The following is a 20,276-nucleotide window of genomic DNA, read 5'->3' as shown; positions in this document are numbered from 1 at the left end:
CTTTAGTTGCAAAACCTTCCCTTTTCCAACTGTTTGGACTAAGGATTGCACTCTAGTTACAGTACATTGGAACATTGTAAATAGTCAAGGAGGAACTCAATTCATTCAGTTCGTCCATGCACGATGACATGGCCAACTCGGGAGAGGCGAGAGAATTGGATGGCATTTTCCACCCTGCTGACGATAACAATTAATGTCAGCTCACATCATCCCAGCACATGTCTATTGATCCCCTGGGATCACACCGATTGGAGCTAGGCACATGCAGATATGCAGTAGACCTCATGCTGTACTGTATATCCTACTGTGTGTGTGTGACAGTATATTGGGAATATAAATCATCCTGGTTTCCAAAAGATGGTGGCACAAAGGAGGACCAAGCCTATTTATTTGCTGGTTTTAGCATATCCACATTCATTGGCACCTTAATTTATGCAGGCTAGCCCATCTTTGTTATTTTCCTTTTTTTAACAAACAGTAAAACATTCATTGGCACCTTAAATTATACAGACTAGTTAGACTAGATCATCACGATCAAAAAATAAAGCTGCGAATAGTGGGCTGTGTCTACTGGTGGGTGTCCCTCGCACTTGTCGTGGAAATATTGGTTCAACAATATCGCTCAGATACAGGAACTTGTGAATTCAATTAGACTTTATTACAAAGTAACAAGCCGAGTTGGTCCATGGAGCAACTGCCGGACTCAGTCTCAGTCCACTCCTTTTATACAGTTTCATGCTTATACAAGTTTCATAAATCTGTTATTTCCTCTATGCAGGGTTTCCCCTTCCTTGGATCAATTTTATTGGTGGCGGAGCCTATACATTATTTACCAAAAAATAGTAAGTACAGATTATTATAGGCAATTATAAGATTGCTACATGCCATTATCGGACTATTATATTACTAATGGCCATTATAGGATTAAGTACATTTAACTATAGACCATTATAGAATTATACCAACAAATACACTTAATCCCAGGATTACACATAGCGCGTTAGCTTATTCCCTTTAGTGCTATTCAGCCTTTTAACAAGAAACACATTATCTTAACAGAAAACACCCATATATTCAGCCGCTAACATATTGCCCCCTTTCGCCCCTGGGCCTACCACATGGCTGACTGTATTCAGCCAGTCTGAGACCTAGGTTGAGTAGGCAGGCATATTCTCCAAGTCATATTGAACAGTCTGCATAACTCTGTCAACCGCCTCAACAGTAAGCTATTGTAGTAATAGTGTGGTGGTATAATGGACAGATATGTATGTATCTGTCGTCCAATAAGCTAATATCGCTATGTGAATGCAGACAATGTCATTGACAGAACAACTGTTCTCTATCTGTCTGCATGATGACATAAAAACTATGTGGCGGTTTCTACGGAAAGGCTCATAAATACACAAGATATCATAGGATCAACACTTCTGTACCACACTTTTTATCATGCAGAAAACCACAACTTTGAACCAGTAAGTCAACTGACCTCTCTTTACTTCCTCGTTAGCATTTATAATACAGCAATATTTGTACATGCTCCATTGCGTTGCTGTTGGGGTACAGAGCCTGAGTTTGAATCAATAGGCCTAGTTAAATTTAACCGGGTTTGTTTCAATCTGTATTGACAGTAGTATCTTTGTTTGCATTATCCACACATGGGTTTATAACAGTTGTTAACTTGACAACTGCTGTTAAACCCAGCTACACAACAGTCAGTGGTGCTGCTGCAAATAGCAGTCACACTGAAAACATACCTTTGTCATCCTCGTCAATTCTCAGAGCCACTGAGATGTACTCGAATGCTTGTTTGTGGTGGTTTCGGATCTGCTCGCCGATGTCCTGCTCGCACACCTTGTTCGCATGCTCATCTGCTGCCCGTTGTTTGGGTCTCGCAGCCATAGAACGAGACATCCGCTCGCACAGCCAGACGAAGAGTTCGCCAAAATGCAACACGAGGACACGGAGCACTGCAAACAATGCCAGCAGTGGGTATGAGAAGTAATACAAATTTCGTTTATGTAGTGACACCTGGTCGCAGGTGGCCCCTCCGTCGGGCGGGGACCCTGCAGGGCCTCGCTTCTTTCTGCTGCCTCTTCCTCCCGGAGAACTCATTCACCCGATGGCTCGCTATCGTATCCATAACATAACGGTCTTGCCTTTTGCCTGGGTTGCCTCTCAACCTTTGCAGCGTCTACAGTTGCCACATATTCTCCGACATGGTGGTCCAAATGTTGATAAAATTGGACGGGGCGGTTACCAAACGAACAAAAGGGTAGGAGAGGAGGGGCACGCTCAGTCTTGTCCTATCATAGACAGTACGTAACTGCAAACAAGATTTTACGTAGAAACCACGCACATTGCGTAAATACTAACAACAAACATGGCGGACGGTAAGTGAAATGTTGTTCGTTAATCGGCACTTTTGTACGTTCTATTACAGTTGTAGCGATACATTTAGCTTGAAATATTTTCGTATACCCCAACAATTTGTTTAATCCAGTCTGTTCTGTAGGTAACAGACCTTGGTTCACGGTGGAAGGTCGTTGCTAACATAACGTTAACTAGCCAACGAGCTAAAGTAACGTTAGTTTACCCGCCACTTGAATTCGTATATTCTTTCGACATTACTGTAGCTAGCCTGCCTGTAGGGTACCTTATTTGGCTTGTAGGAATGGATGGTACTCCTATGTCGTTATCTACCTGAACTTAATCTGGAGTAAGTGTGTTTATTTTACGTTCTAGTTCAACGATGACAGGACCACCGTCCTTGCGGTTGTTGACATTTTGATATTGTTGCTGATCTGTCTCTGAATGATTCTGAAGACTTTTACGTTAACTGAGTGACTATCCTCTTCCTATTGCCTAGAATGTAGGTAGCTGACGTTAATGTATGTTTCTCTCAGATCACACGGACGCAGACCAATCTATGGAGGTGCACACTCCAGTAAGTCTTAATACAGATGTAGTTAGGGATTTTAAGCGGTTCTCTTCATTGAAATGGCGTGCTTGATAGACACATTTGAAATAAATACATATTTCTGCTCCTTTTTAGACAGCTGAAAACCCCCATTCTGAATATGGACTGACGGACAACATCCAGGTATGACAATCTATGCGATTATTGTGCCTTTCAGAAAAGCATGTCCATGAAACGGGGGTCCATTTCAGAGACTCAAACATCACACTGCATTATGTTAGTTATGGTAACCATGATTGTCTACTGAATAAGCAATGTATGCACAGCTTTCTAACATAGCATGCACTAATGTGTGAAGCTTATACATTTTGGTACAAATTGGTTAGGCTACATAGTATGAGATTGCAATTCCGAGTACACTTTTTTTTAAGACGCTTACATACATGGATAGTGGCGTGAGTAGCGGTAACTGTTGATATTTCTGTATCTCTGCTTCCTCTTTCACCACCTTATTATGTAGAGAATAGTGCAAAACGAGAAAGCCAACACAGAGAAGGTCTCCAAACAGAAGGTGGATCTGCAGTCGCTCCCCACGAGGGCATATTTGGATCAGACAGTGGTGCCCATTCTTCTTCAAGGCTTATCTGTGCTGGCCAAGGAAAGGTATGTTGAAAATGTCTGTGCAGGGGCTTTGATTCTGCTTGACATGCTTGGAAATTTATTTGGAAGAAATGTGTAGAACAGGCAGTACTATGAAAAGGGAAGCACATTTGGGTTTCAAGTAACTTTCAAGCAACCAGACTTTGTTGAAGATGTGCTTTTGTCCATTTTGTCTTCTCTTTCAGACCTGCAAATCCTATTGAATTCTTAGCAGCCTTCCTTCTCAAGAACAAATCACAGTTTGAAGATCGAAATTAAGCTCCAGACGGATGGAAATGTGCACTTTGAGCCCATCTGTTTAAAATCAAGGAAATGGTTGTTTCTGTCATTGGTTATGTTTGCAGTTTTTTAAACCAGAATAAAGATGGTGCTGCAGGGAAATATGGTACTCTTTTAGGACAAATGTCAGAGGTAACCTGATATATACAAAAGACACCAAATACGTTGCATCTCAAGTTCCCTTGCATCATGGTGCCCTTTGGGGCAAAATATTCCAGATACAGTACATTTACCAAAATGCTTACAAGAGGAAACATTTGCGTTTGAATTAACAATGTCATGTTTTCATATTGCCAAATGACACACGTATCATTCTAGTGCCATGTTTTATTCTACCACTAGTTGAGCTACAGAGCTGGTGATGAACCCCTTTGATAAAAGGGTCAATCTGATGCCCCAAAATCCATTCCAATTATCATAAGAAATACAACAAACAGGGAAGTTGGTGCTAAATAACCCTGAACTGTTATTTTAGAATCACCCTTTCATCCATTGTTAGATTTCTGCTCTTGGAATTAATTTAGTAGATGTACCACTTTATTGCACACCACAATGAAAAAAAGTACAACAAAAAAAGAAAATCCATCGAGAACATCATTTAAGTATATTAAGATAAAATGTTACACCATTATTACATTCTATAAAATATATATTTTCAATATAAAGACTACACACTCATTGCATGTAAATGCACTCCAAACAGCAGACCAGTATTTTACTTTTTCACACTACTGCCAAGTTTGTCTTCAGTGAGCAGTTAGAACCTAGACTGCAATACAAACTGATAAACAGAAAACATCAGTTTGGATTTCAGGCTAATTAGGACCAGCATGCTTCATGTTTGTTTGAGCACTCCGGGATAATGTTTCCCCTAAGTACATCATCCTCTCTCCCCAATCCTAAACTTGATCATTAAGGGGGAAATGCAAAACTGATCTGAGATCAGCATCTATGGGCAACATCACCCTACACCATTTGGCACCCTTCTTCACAATACATGGCAACTCAGCAGCAATTAGCAAACTGGAGTACGCTTTGACTTCTATTTGGATTTTTTTACTATTAGAAAAAAAAGTCAAGTTAAATAATTTCCTACAAAGTCATACAAGATTGAATCAATTGTTGAAAAACAGAGTGCCTCAAACAAAATTTTCATTTTAATCTAAGCTTGTTCTATTTATTTAATTCACTTATTTACAGAAGGGCAATATGGGGTTGGAATCTTGATACCTCATTTCATTTATCAAGTAAAAACTACGCGAAGTGAAGCCCTAAAATATATATTTGACTTTTTGGGTTTCCGCTTTCTCAAGCCATTAAAGCTCCCATGCAGTCTTAATGTAATTTTTAAATCACTGTGTGTAATAAATTACTGTTTATTTAATGAAAATAACACCAAATACCCTCAGTGACCTCAATGCCTGTCTGCCTGCTTTATATAGCAAGCCACAGGATTCACTGTCTGTAGGAACGAACCATTTTTGTGAACGGGGTCATTGGTCAGAATAATCAGATCAGATTGTGATGTCATGCTGTGGGCCAAAAACTCCATCCCACCTGAACAGGCTGAAATTCCAGGTGTACATTTTAATATATATTTTTTAACTCTTACACTAAGGCAGCATTATCATTTTCACAATTTGAGTATTATTTTGAACTCAAAATGGAAAATCAAGTTTCAGACTGCACTGCCCCTTTAAAAACCAGTAGCCTTGTGCAGATGTTTGAGGGGGAATTGATATGAATGGATCACTGCAGTTACCACTTCACTTGTGCTCTATTGAAGTTGGAGTGTCAAGTTATCCTCAAAATAACCCAAAGTTGGTTGAGTGGAACATAAATGCCTAATTCAAATGGATCTATAGTGCGTAATAACAAATGTGATTTCTCCTGATAATTCACAATGTCCTGTTTCTGACCTGCATTTGATCCACATTGACCTATCTAATGAGAAGAAACAACTTGACGCCATCCTATATCTGTAAAATAAGAACTGAGACACCCGTGTGGTATCAATGTATTATTGTACATCTACCACATGAAACAATCCTAGATGTATTTTACCCTCATTTGTGGTGACCTGTTAGCAAAATATACACAATCTGATTAAAAAGCATTAGTCCCCCAAATCAAATACTTGCTTACAGACTACCACGAGAACAGGTGTGGGGGAAAAAATTGTTGTGCGTTCCATTGACCCCCAGATGGGAAGTCAGATGTAGAACTGGTGGGCAGCGAGGTTGTCCATAAAGGGGCGGACCAGGTTGTCTGTAGAGAAGTAGAAGACCAGGCCGAAGGTGATGGAGATAGGGAGAGCTGGGAGGGCTTTCTTGAATATGGCCAGCAGCAGAAGAGTGAGGCAGAGTCCCTGTGAGACACGGACTCATTAAAGAACATTTCAAATCCATAAATGGGCCACTTCATGCAATTTTTTGGGCTCTCAGCTTAGCCACCACACTAAATAGGCTAGCAATCAACACCCATTCCAAAGTTTCTGCTGGAACTACCTTTCTAGTTTACTATGAGTCTGCTTATCATGAACATTCGTTCAGACATGCAACTGAACAGTTAAACATACATAAATACAATTGGAAAAAATTAATAAAGTTATTCACTATAATTGTAGGCTAACTCTTTAAGCCACCCTGCACAATCAATGAACCAACAGCATCACCTAGGCCTATGCGTTCACTCCCAGACTCATGGGATAGAACGCTTGGAGTGTAGAATAAGGTAACCAATCCATCCAGTATGCATAATAATACAGTAGACCCTAGAGGTCGACCGATTAATTAGGGCCGATTTCAAGTTTTCATAACAATCGGTAATCCGCATTTTTGGACACCGATTGTGGCCGATTTATTTTTGTTTTTTCCCTTTATTTAACTAGGCAAGTCAGTTAAGAACACATTCTTATTTTAAATGACGGCCTAGGAATGGTGGGTTAACTGCCTTGTTCAGAGGCAGAACGACAAGTTAAAAATCTATCAGCTCGGGGATTCGATCTAGCAACCCTCCGGTTACTAGTCCAACGCTCTAACCACCTGCCTTACATTGCACTCCACGAGGAGGAGTGCACTCCACGAGGAGCCTGCGTGGCAGGCTGCGTGGCAGGCTAAACTTATCTTATAATAAACAATCTTAACAATTATTAGTTAACTACACATGGTTGATGATATTACTAGTTTATCTAGCGTGTCCTGCGTTGCATATCATTGATGCGGTGCCTGTTAATTTCTCATCGAATCACAGCCAACTTCACCAAACTGGTGATGATTTAACAAGCACATTCGCGAAAAAAGCACTGTCGTTGCACCAATGTGTACCTAACCATAAACATCAATGCCTTTCGTTAAAATCAAAACACAAGTATATATTTTTAAACCTGCATATTTAGTTAATATTGCCTGCTAACATGAATTTCTTTTAACTAGGGAAATTGTGTCACTTCTCTTGCGTTCCATGCAAGCAGTCAGGGTATATGCAGCAGTTTGGGCCGCCTGGCTCGTTGCGAACTGTGTGAAGACCATTTATTCCTAACAAAGACCGTAATTAATTTGCCAGAATTGTACAAAATTATGACATAACATTGAAGGTTGTACAATGTAACAGCAATATTTAAACATAGGGATGCCACCCGTTAGATAAAAAGACAGAAAGGTTCCATATTTCACTGAAAGAATAAACCTTTTGTTTTCGAAATGATAGTTTCTGGATTTGACCATATTAATGCCCTAAGGCTCGTAATTCTGTGTGTTATTATGTTATAATTAAGTCTATGATTTGATAGAGCAGTCTGACTGAGCGGTGGTAGGCAGCAACAGGCTTGTAAGCATTCATTCAAATAGCACCTTTGTGCGTTTGCCAGCAGCTCTTCGCTGTGCTTCAAGCATTGAGCTGTTTATGACTTCAAGCCTATCAACTCCCGAGATTAGGCTGGCGTAACTGACGTGAAATGGCTAGCTAGTTAGCGGGGTGCGCACGAATAGCATTTCAATCGGTGACGTCACTCGCTCTGAGACTTTGAAGTAGGTGTTCCCCTTTTGTGGAGTGATGGGTAACAATGCTTCGAGGGTGGCTGTTGTCGATGTGTTCTTGGTTCGAGCCCAGGTAGGGGCGAGGAGAGGGACGGAAGCTATATGGTTACACTGGCAATACTAAAGTGCCTATAAGAACATCCAATAGTCAAAGGTATATGAAATACAAATGGTATAGAGAGAAATAGTCCTATAATAACCACAACCTAAAACTTCTTACCTGGGAATATTGAAGACTCATGTTAAAAGGAACCACTGGCTTTCATATGTTCTCATGTTCTGAGCAAGGAACTTAAACGTTTGCATTATGTGCCATGTAAAAAAAGCTCTTTTACTTTCTTCTCCAACACTTTGTTTTTCTGACTGCAACACTCACTATGAGAATGGCCACGAAGCAGGCCAGCGTGGTGTTCCAGTCTCCTCCGGTGGCAGCAGCCTTCCCCACCAGCACACTGTAGAAGATGAAGTCCCCCAGTCCCAGCTTGACTCCTCCTGCAGATTATACCACAGGACAGCATGTCCATAAGAAACCACATTTATTACAAAATTCTAAATATAATTGAAGATTTTTTTTTTGCCATGGGAGATGTTCGTCCAATCCCCAATCAACACCTAGAACCATAGCCCCTATACATTTGTGGAGATCTGAAAGGATTGGCTAGAAATGGCAAATGGCTGCATTTTGATAGGTTTGGTGTAATGTTCACCATCATTGCTTACACCTATCCGATCCTTTCAGATCCTGTGCCTAAGGGGTAGGGGCTAGTGGTTGATTTAGGATTCAGAAAGTACTCACGGTCTTCCTCGTCTAGGTCGTCCTCGGTTGAGTAGGACCTGTTCATCCCTGAGGACACTTGAGTCTCTGGCTCCACCCAGTCCCTCGCCAGGGCGCTGCCCTCACTCCGATGTGCCTCTTCATCTGAGGAACCTTAAATGGCAAAATTTATTTTAAGTCAATCATTCAAATCTGTTCTGCATTCAAATCTACAAGTGCACTCATCCCAAAAACATTAATGTGAAACCACACACACTTGAAGTCAGAAGTTTACGTAAACAACACTGCTAGCTAGCCAGCTAGCCCCCGAATAGTAGCACTGTAGAAACTATTACACTCAACGGAACGACTTGATTAGTGTAGTGTCAACAGCGCAGCTACTGCCAGCTAGCCTACTTCAGCAGTACTGTATCATTTTAATCATTTTAGTCAATAAGATTCTTGCTACGTAAGCTTAACTTTCTGAACATTCGAGACGTGTAGTCCACTTGTCATTCCAATCTCCTTGCATTAGCGTAGCCTTTTCTGTAGCCTGTCAACTATGTGTCTGTCTATCCCTGTTCTCTCCTCTCTGCACAGACCATACAAACGCTCCACACCGCGTGGCCGCGGCCACCCTAATCTGGTGGTCCCAGCGCGTACGACCCACGTGGAGTTCCAGGTCTCCGGTAGCCTCTGGAACTGCCGATCTGCGGCCAACAAGGCAGAGTTCATCTCAGCCTATGCCTCCCTCCAGTCCCTTGACTTCTTGGCACTGACGGAAACATGGATCACCACAGATAACACTGCTACTCCTACTGCTCTCTCCTCGTCCGCCCACGTGTTCTCGCACACCCCGAGAGCTTCTGGTCAGCGGGGTGGTGGCACCGGGATCCTCATCTCTCCCAAGTGGTCTTTCTCCCTTTCTCCCCTTACCCATCTGTCTATCGCCTCCTTTGAATTCCATGCTGTCACAGTTACCAGCCCTTTCAAGCTTAACATCCTTATCATTTATCGCCCTCCAGGTTCCCTCGGAGAGTTCATCAATGAGCTTGATGCCTTGATAAGCTCCTTTCCTGAGGACGGCTCACCTCTCACAGTTCTGGGCGACTTTAACCTCCCCACGTCTACCTTTGACTCATTCCTCTCTGCCTCCTTCTTTCCACTCCTCTCCTCTTTTGACCTCACCCTCTCACCTTCCCCCCTACTCACAAGGCAGGCAATACGCTTGACCTCATCTTTACTAGATGCTGTTCTTCCACTAACCTCATTGCAACTCCCTCCAAGTCTCCGACCACTACCTTGTATCCTTTTCCCTCTCGCTCTCATCCAACACTTCCCACACTGCCCCTACTCGGATGGTATCGCGCTGTCCCAACCTTCGCTCTCTCTCCCCGCTACTCTCTCCTCTTCCATCCTATCATCTCTTCCCTCTGCTCAAACTTTCTCCAACCTATCTCCTGATTCTGCCTCCTCAACCCTCCTCTCCTCCCTTTCTGCATCCTTTGACTCTCTATGTCCCCTATCCTCCAGGCCGGCTCGGTCCTCCCTCCCGCTCCGTGGCTCGACGACTCATTGCGAGCTCACAGAACAGGGCTCCGGGCAGCCGAGCGGAAATGGAGGAAAACTCGCCTCCCTGCGGACCTGGCATCCTTTCACTCCCTCCTCTCTACATTTTCCTCCTCTGTCTCTGCTGCTAAAGCCACTTTCTACCATTCTAAATTCCAAGCATCTGCCTCTAACCCTAGGAAGCTCTTTGCCACCTTCTCCTCCCTCCTGAATCCCCCCCCCCTCCTCCCTCTCTGCAGATGACTTCGTCAACCATTTTGAAAAGAAGGTCGACGACATCCGATCCTCGTTTGCTAAGTCAAACGACACCGCTGGTTCTGCTCACACTGCCCTACCCTATGCTCTGACCTCTTTCTCCCCTCTCTCTCCAGATGAAATCTCGCGTCTTGTGACGGCCGGCCGCCCAACAACCTGCCCGCTTGACCCTATCCCCTCCTCTCTTCTCCAGACCATTTCCGGAGACCTTCTCCCTTACCTCACCCCGCTCATCAACTCATCCCTGACCGCTGGCTACGTCCCTCCCGTCTTCAAGAGAGCGAGAGTTGCACCCCTTCTGAAAAAACCTACACTCGATCCCTCCGATGTCAACAACTACAGACCAGTATCCCTTCTCTCTTTTCTCTCCAAAACTCTTGAGCGTGCCGTCCTTGGCCAGCTCTACCGCTATCTCTCTCAGAATGACCTTCTTGATCCAAATCAGTCAGGTTTCAAGACTAGTCATTCAACTGAGACTGCTCTTCTCTGTATCACGGAGGCGCTCCGCACTGCTAAAGCTAACTCTCTCTCCTCTGCTCTCATCCTTCTAGACCTATCGGCTGCCTTCGATACTGTGAACCATCAGATCCTCCTCTCCACCCTCTCCGAGTTGGGCATCTCCGGCGCGGCCCACGCTTGGATTGCGTCCTACCTGACAGGTCGCTCCTACCAGGTGGCGTGGCGAGAATCTGTCTCCTCACCACGCGCTCTCACCACTGGTGTCCCCCAGGGCTCTGTTCTAGGCCCTCTCTTATTCTCGCTATAAACCAAGTCACTTGGCTCTGTCATAACCTCACATGGTCTCTCCTATCATTGCTATGCAGACGACACACAATTAATCTTCTCCTTTCCCCCTTCTGATGACCAGGTGGCGAATCGCATCTCTGCATGTCTGGCAGACATATCAGTGTGGATGACGGATCACCACCTCAAGCTGAACCTCAGCAAGACGGAGCTCCTCTTCCTCCCGGGGAAGGACTGCCCGTTCCATGATCTCGCCATCACGGTTGACAACTCCATTGTGTCCTCCTCCCAGAGCGCTAAGAACCTTGGCGTGATCCTGGACAACACCCTGTCGTTCTCAACTAACATCAAGGCGGTGTCCCGTTCCTGTAGGTTCATGCTCTACAACATCCGCAGAGTACGACCCTGCCTCACACAGGAAGCGGCGCAGGTCCTAATCCAGGCACTTGTCATCTCCCGTCTTGATTACTGCAACTCGCTGTTGGCTGGGCTCCCTGCCTGTGCCATTAAACCCCTACAACTCATCCAGAACGCCGCAGCCCGTCTGGTGTTCAACCTTCCCAAGTTCTCTCACGTCACCCCGCTCCTCCGCTCTCTCCACTGGCTTCCAGTTGAAGCTCGCATCCGCTACAAGACCATGGTGCTTGCCTACGGAGCTGTGAGGGGAACGGCACCTCAGTACCTCCAGGCTCTGATCAGGCCCTACACCCAAACAAGGGCACTGCGTTCATCCACCTCTGGCCTGCTCGCCTCCCTACCACTGAGGAAGTACAGTTCCCGCTCAGCCCAGTCAAAACTGTTCGCTGCTCTGGCCCCCCAATGGTGGAACAAACTCCCTCACGACGCCAGGACAGCGGAGTCAATCACCACCTTCCGGAGACACCTGAAACCCCACCTCTTCAAGGAATACCTAGGATAGGGTAAGTAATCCTTCTCACCCCCCTAAAAAGATTTAGATGCACTATTGTAAGTGGCTGTTCCACTGGATGTCATAAGGTGTATGCACCAATTTGTAAGTCGCTCTGGATAAGAGCGTCTGCTAAATGACTTAAATGTAATGTAAATGTTTACATACACTTAGGTTGGAGTCATTAAAACTTGTTTTTCACCCATTCCCCAAATGTCTTGTTAATTTGACTATAGTTTTGGCAAGTCGGTTAGGACATCTACTTTGTGCATGACACAAGGAATTTTTCCAACAATTGTTAAATTGTTCAGACAGATTATTTCACTGCATCTAGTGGGTCAGAAGTTTACATACACTAAGTTAACTGTGCCTTATATATATATATATATAGTTGAGACTAGGAACAAACTGAGCATTGTTAAAGCCAAAGGGGTATAAGCAGAAATGAGACAAAACGTACCTGTATCTTGATTTGTGGGCTCTGCATTTCTTGCTGGGTTGGCCATCCCAACCATCCATATCATGGCAGCTAAACATAAATTAAAGTCCTATTAGTAAACTTGAGCAATTCTGCAAGACTCAACATTTTGGTCGAAAGGCATCCTTATGGAAGGAAATTACGAACCATACCAAAGGCTCGAGAACCAACTCAAAGAAACCAAACAGACATTTTGGTCAAATCTGAATTGAACTAAAACAAATACACATAAAGGGCACCAAGACAAGGAGCCACTGCTTTGCATGATGCCTATTCCTTCAGAGTTGGGTCGTGTTCATTATGTGCCCTTAAGCAAATTGCGTAACCCTAAATTACTCCAAATGATAATGGCAGACTGTGGCCGTGACCATACTCTCGAGGGTGTCTCAGGGGGAATAGAGTGATTAAAAAAATACAACAAAAAAATAATAGGACAAATATAAGCGACCAACATTAAAAAATTTAATAGAATTGTAAAAATGAAGAAAACGCTCTTATGGTAGCAAAACATTTTTGCAACAAAAAATGTAATGAATTTATTGGACAAATCAGGTAGGTCTCTTTGTTCCGTTTGAAGAGAATACACACCCTGAACTTGTTTAACAAGATACACTTTCTGTTGCAAAACAGTTTGCTACGGTGTGCCCCAGTGTACAAAACCTTGTACTTACATGAATATATGAGAGCAGGGAAGATGGGCTCGTTACGCTCCTGTGCGGTCTCTACAAGCATCCTGAGAGGACCTTTAGGGCACAAGACTGCAACCAAATCTGCAAACAAAGGACAGTAGCATGACACAGGAATCTCTGAATGAGCAAAAAAAACAAACATTTATACATGATGAAATTGCACGCCTTTTGATAGATGGTGCTCAGCAAATAGTTGAGGTCTGTACAGCAGCATGATAAAAGGTCTACCATCACAGTTAAAAATAAGTGTCAATTTAACACCTATACTATTAAATCAAAGGGCCCATCAAGAAACAACCTGTAGTCTCTACCCCTCTTGGCTATTCGCAAATATCTGAAAGAATTAGATAGGTATACGGAATAGGATAGTACATTCACCTTACACTGGGATAGGCTAGTTGGAATTTATACCCATCCAAGGACCTTGCACCACCAATACTTTCAAATCTTCTACATTTCTAGACAAAAGATGGAACCTCCACGTTGTCTAGGGATATGCCCTTATATCTATCCAATCGTTTCAAATCACCTCAGTGTCTAGACTAGAGACTAAATTGCTAGGGGTTGTTTCCGGACGATGCCAGACAGTATAAACCAACAGCAATATGTACTCTGAGCCCTCCTACTCACCGTAGACGGAGATGGCTCCCAGGATGACCCAGGCGGACCACTCGGGCAGGTACTTGATGAACACCAGGGCCATGAGGGCCGAGATGGCGATGAGGTAGGCCTGCTGCAGCTGCAGAGGCCCCTTCCAGTGTATACAGATCATTCCTACCACCCCAAAGTTCCAGATGATCATGGCTACTGTTGGGTAATCCATGGCCAAGTTGTAGGTTTTAAATACCTCCCTGGATAGGAGGAGAGAGACCTGTCAAATCAAACTTAATTTAAAGTGCATTCAAACCTCAAACTGCTTTACAGACAAGGGATGTATCGTAATGATCAGCAGTGGCTTCCTTTCCTCACCTCATATCCTTCATCCATAGTGATCCGAGTAGGACAGATGAATACCCTTCCTTTCATCCGTCCTATCTTTTAGGATGAGGAATTCACATTAAACTGTTGAGATGATGAGATCCAGAGTGTGAACTGAGTAATTAGAATGCTGCTTTGGATGTAAAGTACCAGTCAAATGTTTAGAATACACCTACTCAAAGTTTTATCTTAATTTTTTACTATTTTCTACATTGTAGAATAATAGTGAAGACAAAACTATGATATAACATATGGAATCAAGTAGTGACCAAAAAAAAAGAAAAGTGTTACACAAATAAAAATATATCCTTTGTGTTTTAGATTCTTAGTAGCCACCCTTTGCACACTTTTGGCATTCTCTCAACCAACTTCACGAGGAATGCTTTTCCAACAGTCTTGAAGGAGTTCCCACATATGTAGAGCACTTGTTGGCTGCTTTTCCATCAATCTGCAGTCCAACTCATCCCAAACCATCTCAATTGGGTTGAGGTTGGGTGATTGTGGAGGCCATGTCATCTGATGCAGCACTCCATCACTCTCCTTCTTGGTCAAATAGCCCTTACACAGCCTGGAGGTGTGTTGGGTCATTGTCCTGTTGAAAAACTAATGATAGTCCCACTAAGTCCCACTAAGCCCAAAACAGAGATGATGGCGTATCTCTGCAGGATGCTGTGGTAGCCATGCTGGTTAAGTGTACCTTGAATTCTAAATAAATCACAGACAGTGTCACCAGCAAAGCACCCCCACATGCTTCACGGTGGGAACCACATGCGGAGATCATCTGTTCACCTACTCTGCTTCTCACAAAGACACAGCAGTTGGAACCAAAAATCTAAAATCTGGACTTATCAGACCAAAAGACAGATTTCCACTGGTCTAATGTCCATTGCTCATGTTTCTTGGCTCAAGCAAGTCTTCTTATTAGTGTCCTTTAGTAGTGGTTTCTTTGAAGCAATTTGACCATGAAGGCCTGATTCAAGAAATCTCCTCTGAACAGTTGATGTTGAGATGTGTGTTACTTGAACTCTGAAGCATTTATTTGGGCTGCAATTTGATGCTGGTAACTCTAATGAACTTATCCTCTTCAGCAGAGGTAACTCTGGGACTTCCTTACCTGTGGTGGCCCTCATGAGAGCCAGTTTTATCATAGCACTAGCTGGTTTTTGCGACTGCACTTGAAGAAACGTTCAAAGTTCTTGAAATTTTCAGGCTTGACTGACCTTCATGTCTTAAAGTAATGATGGACTGTCTCTTTGCTTATTTGAGCTGTTCTTGCCATAATATAGACTTGGTATTTTACCAAATAGGGCTATCTTCTGTATGCCACCTTTATCTTGTCACAACACATCTAAATGGCTCAAATGCATCAAGAAGAGGAAAAAAATCCACAAATTCACTTAACAAAGCACACCTAATTTAAATGCATTACAGGTTGAGAAAATGCCAAGAGTGTGCAAAGCTGTCATCAAGGCAAAGGGTGGCTACTCTGAAATATAACATATTTTGATTTGTTTAACACTTTTTTGGTTACTACATGACTGCATGTGTGTTATATCATAGTTTTGATGTTTTCACTGTTATTCAAAATGTAGATATAGTACAAATAAAGAAAAACCCTGGAATGAGTAGGTGTTTCCAAACTTTTGACTTGTACTATAAGTGAAGACAGTGGCGTTCTGTTTAAGTTAAATCTCAGGCCCAAGGACTAAGGTGATCTTTCAGATCGGTCGGACAGTTCTTTAAATAACAAAAGCTGAGGGGGGAGAAGTTAGAGCCAACAAAGTTACTTAATACACTAGTGTGGTAGAAATTGCTTTAAGGCAATATTTTTTGGAAAATGGTCAATAATCACAGAGAAAAGTAGCATCACAATACTGAGGGATTCTGGGTACTATCTCATAAACTTGGGATAGGGTTCATTATCAGGTATCCTATTGAAATTGAGTGCTTCGATTTAGAGGGTCAACACCAGAAGTGAATGGTTATCTGTAGGAGGAAGGTATATGCGTGTGGAATTAAGCTTGGAATGTGCTGAGTGCAGGGAAAACGATCACGTGGCAGAATTGACAAGGGGAGAGAGCCCTGGATTAGTGAAGAAGGGGGTCGGGTCAGATCAGGTCACATTAAGGGAGAAAGAAAAGTTTATTACCAGTATCACTTTGTATCTTTATTGTTAGACAGGAAACTAAGTTTAGGGAAAAGGAGAAGACTCCACCCAAAGTGGGGTTCATATACCACAATTATTCTAAACATGTCTTTGTCCGATGCAGCTGTATTGACCCTCTGGGAAGAATATACTTGCTGTGAGCTTTCATAGTGTCCGTGAAGTTTTTAACTCTGAAAATATGTATTGTTAGGTTCTAATTAACAAGTTCTGCTTCCAACGAAGCAGCAGTATCAGTTCCCCTTGCTGTGTGTATCATTAACGCCCGGATAACGCAAGCATTGTGTGGCCACACACACACACACACACACACACACACACACTTTAACTAGACCCAGAATAACCATAGTGCAGAGAAGCACTTCCAGTCTACTGACCCAAATGCATATGGTGCATTGGGGTGTAAAACAAGTGACAGCCTATTCCCTATATAGTGCACTACCTTTGACCAGAGCCATGAACTAAGCCCATATAAAGAGCCTATATATTATGAGACAGCCTTCCTGTCCTGCTCTCTCGTTGAAACAACCACAACAGCCAGGCAACATGATACCATGCGGCTGACTACAAACAATTCCTGGGATGTACACTCACCCCAGGTACATGAAGCTGAACCAGAAGAGCATCATCAGCGAGGACAGGATGAGCCATCCGTGAATGAACTAGGACGACACAGAGCATTAGAATATAGCACTCCAAGCTTGGGGCCTGTTCAGGAGGATGTAACATTACAGAACGTTTAGATAGAAATGTAGGTTGTAAATCAACAGATATGATTACCTGTCAGACAGAATTAATAGAGCGGACACAATTCCCTGGTATTCTATCTGCAATGTTCAGAATGTTTCACATTACTGAATACACTCTTGGTCTGTCTCACCTTGTAGCAGCGGTACTTGTAGAGCACAACCAAGAAGATGGTCATGACCACGATGACGCTGATCATGATGATGGTGTTGAGCACTGAGTTGAGCAGCCGCTCGCCCACTGTGTCTGTGTCCTCTGTGAACGGCGTATAGATCCTAACAGGGCCAGAGTCAAATCAACAATCATGAAAATCGGCCTGACGCAAATGCTATCTTCCATGGTGTAGTTTCCCCCTAGGTACAGATCTACGATTAGCTTCCCCTCCCCCAATCCTAACCTTAACTTTTAGTGGGAGAAATGCAGAACTGACCTTGGATCAGCATCTAGGAGCAAATTCACTCTAAACCTAATATTATCTACACCTAATATTTATCTCATGAGTGGCCAACCCTCCTTCTCAGATCACTGACTAGCTACCCTCCTGCAGGATTTTGCTGCAGCCATACTCGAACACACCATATTCTACAAGATCAGGTTCTGTATTTCAGGCTGTTATAGTAGGGCTGGAACAAAAGCCGGCACACCCAGTAGCTCCCCATGACCAGAGGGAGGGTTGGCCAACCCTAATTTAGCCTTAGTTCCAGCGAGATAGATATAGATCGATTTAGCTTCTACTACAGTGTGGGAAAAACCTGTCATGTAACATACTCAAGTTATAAAGACTTTAGTGTCTACTAAGTTCTAAGCATGTCAGTCTCAAATCACAGGAAAGGTTTCCTTAAGGTTCTGTCAAAGATATGCGAGAACCACCTCTTCTCATAATGTCCTGCATAGAAGCAGTTCATCTCATATTATCACGCAAAGAAGCATCTCTTCTCATATTACACTGGGTCGTGTTCATTAGCGCACACAACAGAAAACTTTTGAAATGGAACACAAAAATGTGCAATTCTTTTTGGACAGGTCCAGGTAGCAGCCCCTCCCTGCTTCCGTCCGTTTTATACCTCAGAACATAACCTAAGCTAGGCTACTAAACGGAAGGGGGGAAAAAAACACTTACAGCTGCTGTCCGTTCTTCTCAGTGTAGAAGCTGACCGACTTGATGGTGGCTACGACGACCACCATGCAAAGGGTGACGGGGACGAACAGCATGATGACATGCTTGGCGCCGTACTTAAGGGGGAGCTCCTCCTCTTCCTCCAGGTCTACAGGCTCCCGCTCCACGGCACTCCTGTCCAGGCTCGGGGGTTCAGCTGCAGGCTCTGGGGCCACTGTGCGGCGCTGCAAGGTAATTGAGCACTTTCTAGCATTGCTTATTACATAGAAATAGTACATGGTGTGAATAATAGTGTTATTATTGCACTATGAAGGTTTCAACAGAAAATAGCAAGTAGCGGCTGTGATACCCACAGTATATATATTCATCACAATCACCACTATCTAAGATTTGCGGACATTTCATTCAAAGGCTCATTCTCAAGTCATCCTAAATTCCTTGCATCCTCTCCCCTTGCCGACTTCTCAAAATGCATTTGGGAGGGTACAGGGAGGGTTTCATAGCTTTCATAGTGTCCGTGAAGTTTTTAACTCTGAAAATATGTATTGTTAGGTTCTAATTAACAAGTTCTGCTTCCAACGAAGCAGCAGTATCAGTTCCCCTTGCTGTGTGTATCATTAACGCCCGGATAACGCAAGCATTGCGACCATCTCCTCCAATACATTTGCAAATGAGGTGAGGAGATAGGATACAAGGAATCACAAAGACCAATTAAGATGGATCAATTCAATGGCTCTAAGGTGTCCCTGCTCTGGGAAGGGCACTTGCCCAACAGTGCAGAGGACACCTACCCTGGGCTCCATGTCTGCAGGCTGGGGTTGGTCAGGGTCTTGTTGGTAAGATGGCACAGAAGGTATCTCAGATGCAACCAGAGCTGTCCTCTCATTGTAGGAGTCCTCTTCACTGTCCGAGGTACTCATGGATGGAATGTTAGCGACGGCAGATTCGTGGGACACAGCTGCAAAATTCTACAAATTAGTCCAGACAAAATTAATTTGCGATGTAATTTGACAAAAAAATGAATAAATAGAAACTGCAACTTTACTGACGCCCAATCATTATAGTTCCGCAGGGACTGACTGGATTATCGAGTACTTTGATATCGAAAAACGTAGCCTAAAACTACATAACGTTACATCATTTCAGGATACTATAACGTTACTGTAGCTAGCTAAAAGGAGGTTTACCGCAATGGCACGACAGTCTGGTAGTTCGATCACTGAAAGTTAGCTTGCTGGCTAGCTAGCAAGAGCATTAGTATAATAAAACATCTGTACGTTCTAAATTAAAGTGAGTTATTAAACGTGTCAAAGTACCTTCTTAATCCACAATTTGACATAAACAAGACCAATGACACCGCGTCCGTTCTTGGAAGAAAGGGAGCACTTCTGCAATTGCTCTTATCTCTGACGACAAGCAGAACCGCAACAAGGAAGTCATCAGCTGATGCCTGGTGGACCACGTGATCCATGCTGCTGCAACGTCACTAGATAACTTGTGACTTCAAATACGTTCGCTTTGTAAAAATAATTAAAAAAAATATAAGAACGTTAAAAAAGTTAAAATATATATAAAAAATGTTTATGAAACTTGCAAATACAAGCCACTCATCTTACAGTGTCTATAGAAATTCTACACCCCCTTTCAAATGTTTTGTTGCCTTAAAGCCTGCATTAAAATGTAGCCGTTGAACAAGTTGAGAAGATTCAATGACTTGGAGTTTTTACCTTAGATTGTAAACTGTCACTAGTTAAGCCGCAGCTGGCCCAGAACAGAGAGGCACATCTTGCTTTTTACTGTAACCGGAGGGCTAATATAAATACTATGCACGCCAGTCTCTCTCGGCTAAGAGTTGAGGAGAGACTGACTGCAACTCTTATTTTTATAAGAAACATTAATGTGCTGAAAATCCCAATTTGTTTACATAGGCAACACAGCACTGACACACAAGCTTACCCCACCAGACATGCCAGCAGGGGTC

General features: G+C 43.2%; 3 protein-coding genes across 6 annotated transcripts in view; 1 reads left to right on the top strand and 2 right to left on the bottom strand.

The window, feature by feature from the left end:
- Window positions 1–2,249, bottom strand: part of LOC118389132 (spastin-like) — a 28,705-nt gene extending 26,456 nt beyond the window's left edge. For both annotated transcript variants that reach the window (XM_035778917.2, XM_035778918.2), the window contains exon 1: window positions 1,755–2,249. In XM_035778917.2, the coding sequence (XP_035634810.1) occupies window positions 1,755–2,112 (358 nt within the window). In that variant the 5' untranslated portion in view covers window positions 2,113–2,249. The remainder of the gene's footprint in view (window positions 1–1,754) is intronic.
- LOC118389134 (protein dpy-30 homolog) lies at window positions 2,246–3,958 on the top strand. Of its 2 annotated transcripts, none has more exons than XM_035778922.2 (5): window positions 2,246–2,390; window positions 2,904–2,944; window positions 3,053–3,100; window positions 3,438–3,580; window positions 3,763–3,958. In XM_035778922.2, the coding sequence occupies exons 1-5, from the start codon at window positions 2,381–2,383 to the stop codon at window positions 3,833–3,835; spliced, it is 315 nt and encodes a 104-aa protein (XP_035634815.1). In that variant the 5' UTR covers window positions 2,246–2,380; the 3' UTR covers window positions 3,836–3,958. The 2 variants fall into 2 exon arrangements, with proteins under 2 accessions (XP_035634815.1, XP_035634816.1); XM_035778923.2 differs by lacking the exon at window positions 2,246–2,390 and adding an exon at window positions 2,428–2,716.
- A 413-nt stretch (window positions 3,959–4,371) lies between these two features.
- psen2 (presenilin 2) lies at window positions 4,372–19,778 on the bottom strand. 2 transcript variants are annotated; one of them, XM_035778920.2, is made up of 11 exons: window positions 19,612–19,778; window positions 19,087–19,253; window positions 18,299–18,519; window positions 17,312–17,453; window positions 17,026–17,093; window positions 13,920–14,140; window positions 13,272–13,370; window positions 12,583–12,651; window positions 8,690–8,821; window positions 8,270–8,385; window positions 4,372–6,224 (listed from the first exon to the last, which is right to left on the bottom strand). In XM_035778920.2, exons 2-11 carry the CDS (start codon window positions 19,213–19,215, stop codon window positions 6,069–6,071), a joined length of 1,353 nt encoding a protein of 450 aa, XP_035634813.1. In that variant the 5' UTR covers window positions 19,216–19,253; window positions 19,612–19,778; the 3' UTR covers window positions 4,372–6,068. The 2 variants fall into 2 exon arrangements, with proteins under 2 accessions (XP_035634813.1, XP_035634814.1); XM_035778921.2 differs by having other exon boundaries at window positions 19,087–19,263; window positions 19,612–19,764.
- Window positions 19,779–20,276: the final 498 nt, after the last annotated feature.

This window comes from Oncorhynchus keta, chromosome 10 (assembly GCF_023373465.1).
Source record: "Oncorhynchus keta strain PuntledgeMale-10-30-2019 chromosome 10, Oket_V2, whole genome shotgun sequence".
NCBI classification, from domain to species: domain Eukaryota; kingdom Metazoa; phylum Chordata; class Actinopteri; order Salmoniformes; family Salmonidae; genus Oncorhynchus; species Oncorhynchus keta.
This window is presented reverse-complemented; position numbering and strand designations above follow the sequence as displayed.

What these genes read in the sequence shown, in the direction of transcription:
- psen2 (XM_035778920.2), bottom strand. Translation starts at nt 19,215, where the DNA reads ATGAGTACCTCGGACAGTGAAGAGGACTCCTACAATGAGAGGACAGCT. An exon ending in ACAAGTACCGCTGCTACAAG is followed by an intron (nt 17,094 to 17,311) that starts GTGAGACAGACC and finishes GTGTCGTCCTAG; the next exon opens with TTCATTCACGGATGGCTCAT. An exon ending in GCTTCGTGGCCATTCTCATA is followed by an intron (nt 6,225 to 8,269) that starts GTGAGTGTTGCA and finishes CGTGTCTCACAG; the next exon opens with GGACTCTGCCTCACTCTTCT.
- LOC118389134 (XM_035778922.2), top strand. An exon ending in GACTGACGGACAACATCCAG is followed by an intron (nt 3,101 to 3,437) that starts GTATGACAATCT and finishes CTTATTATGTAG; the next exon opens with AGAATAGTGCAAAACGAGAA. An exon ending in TCTGTGCTGGCCAAGGAAAG is followed by an intron (nt 3,581 to 3,762) that starts GTATGTTGAAAA and finishes CTTCTCTTTCAG; the next exon opens with ACCTGCAAATCCTATTGAAT.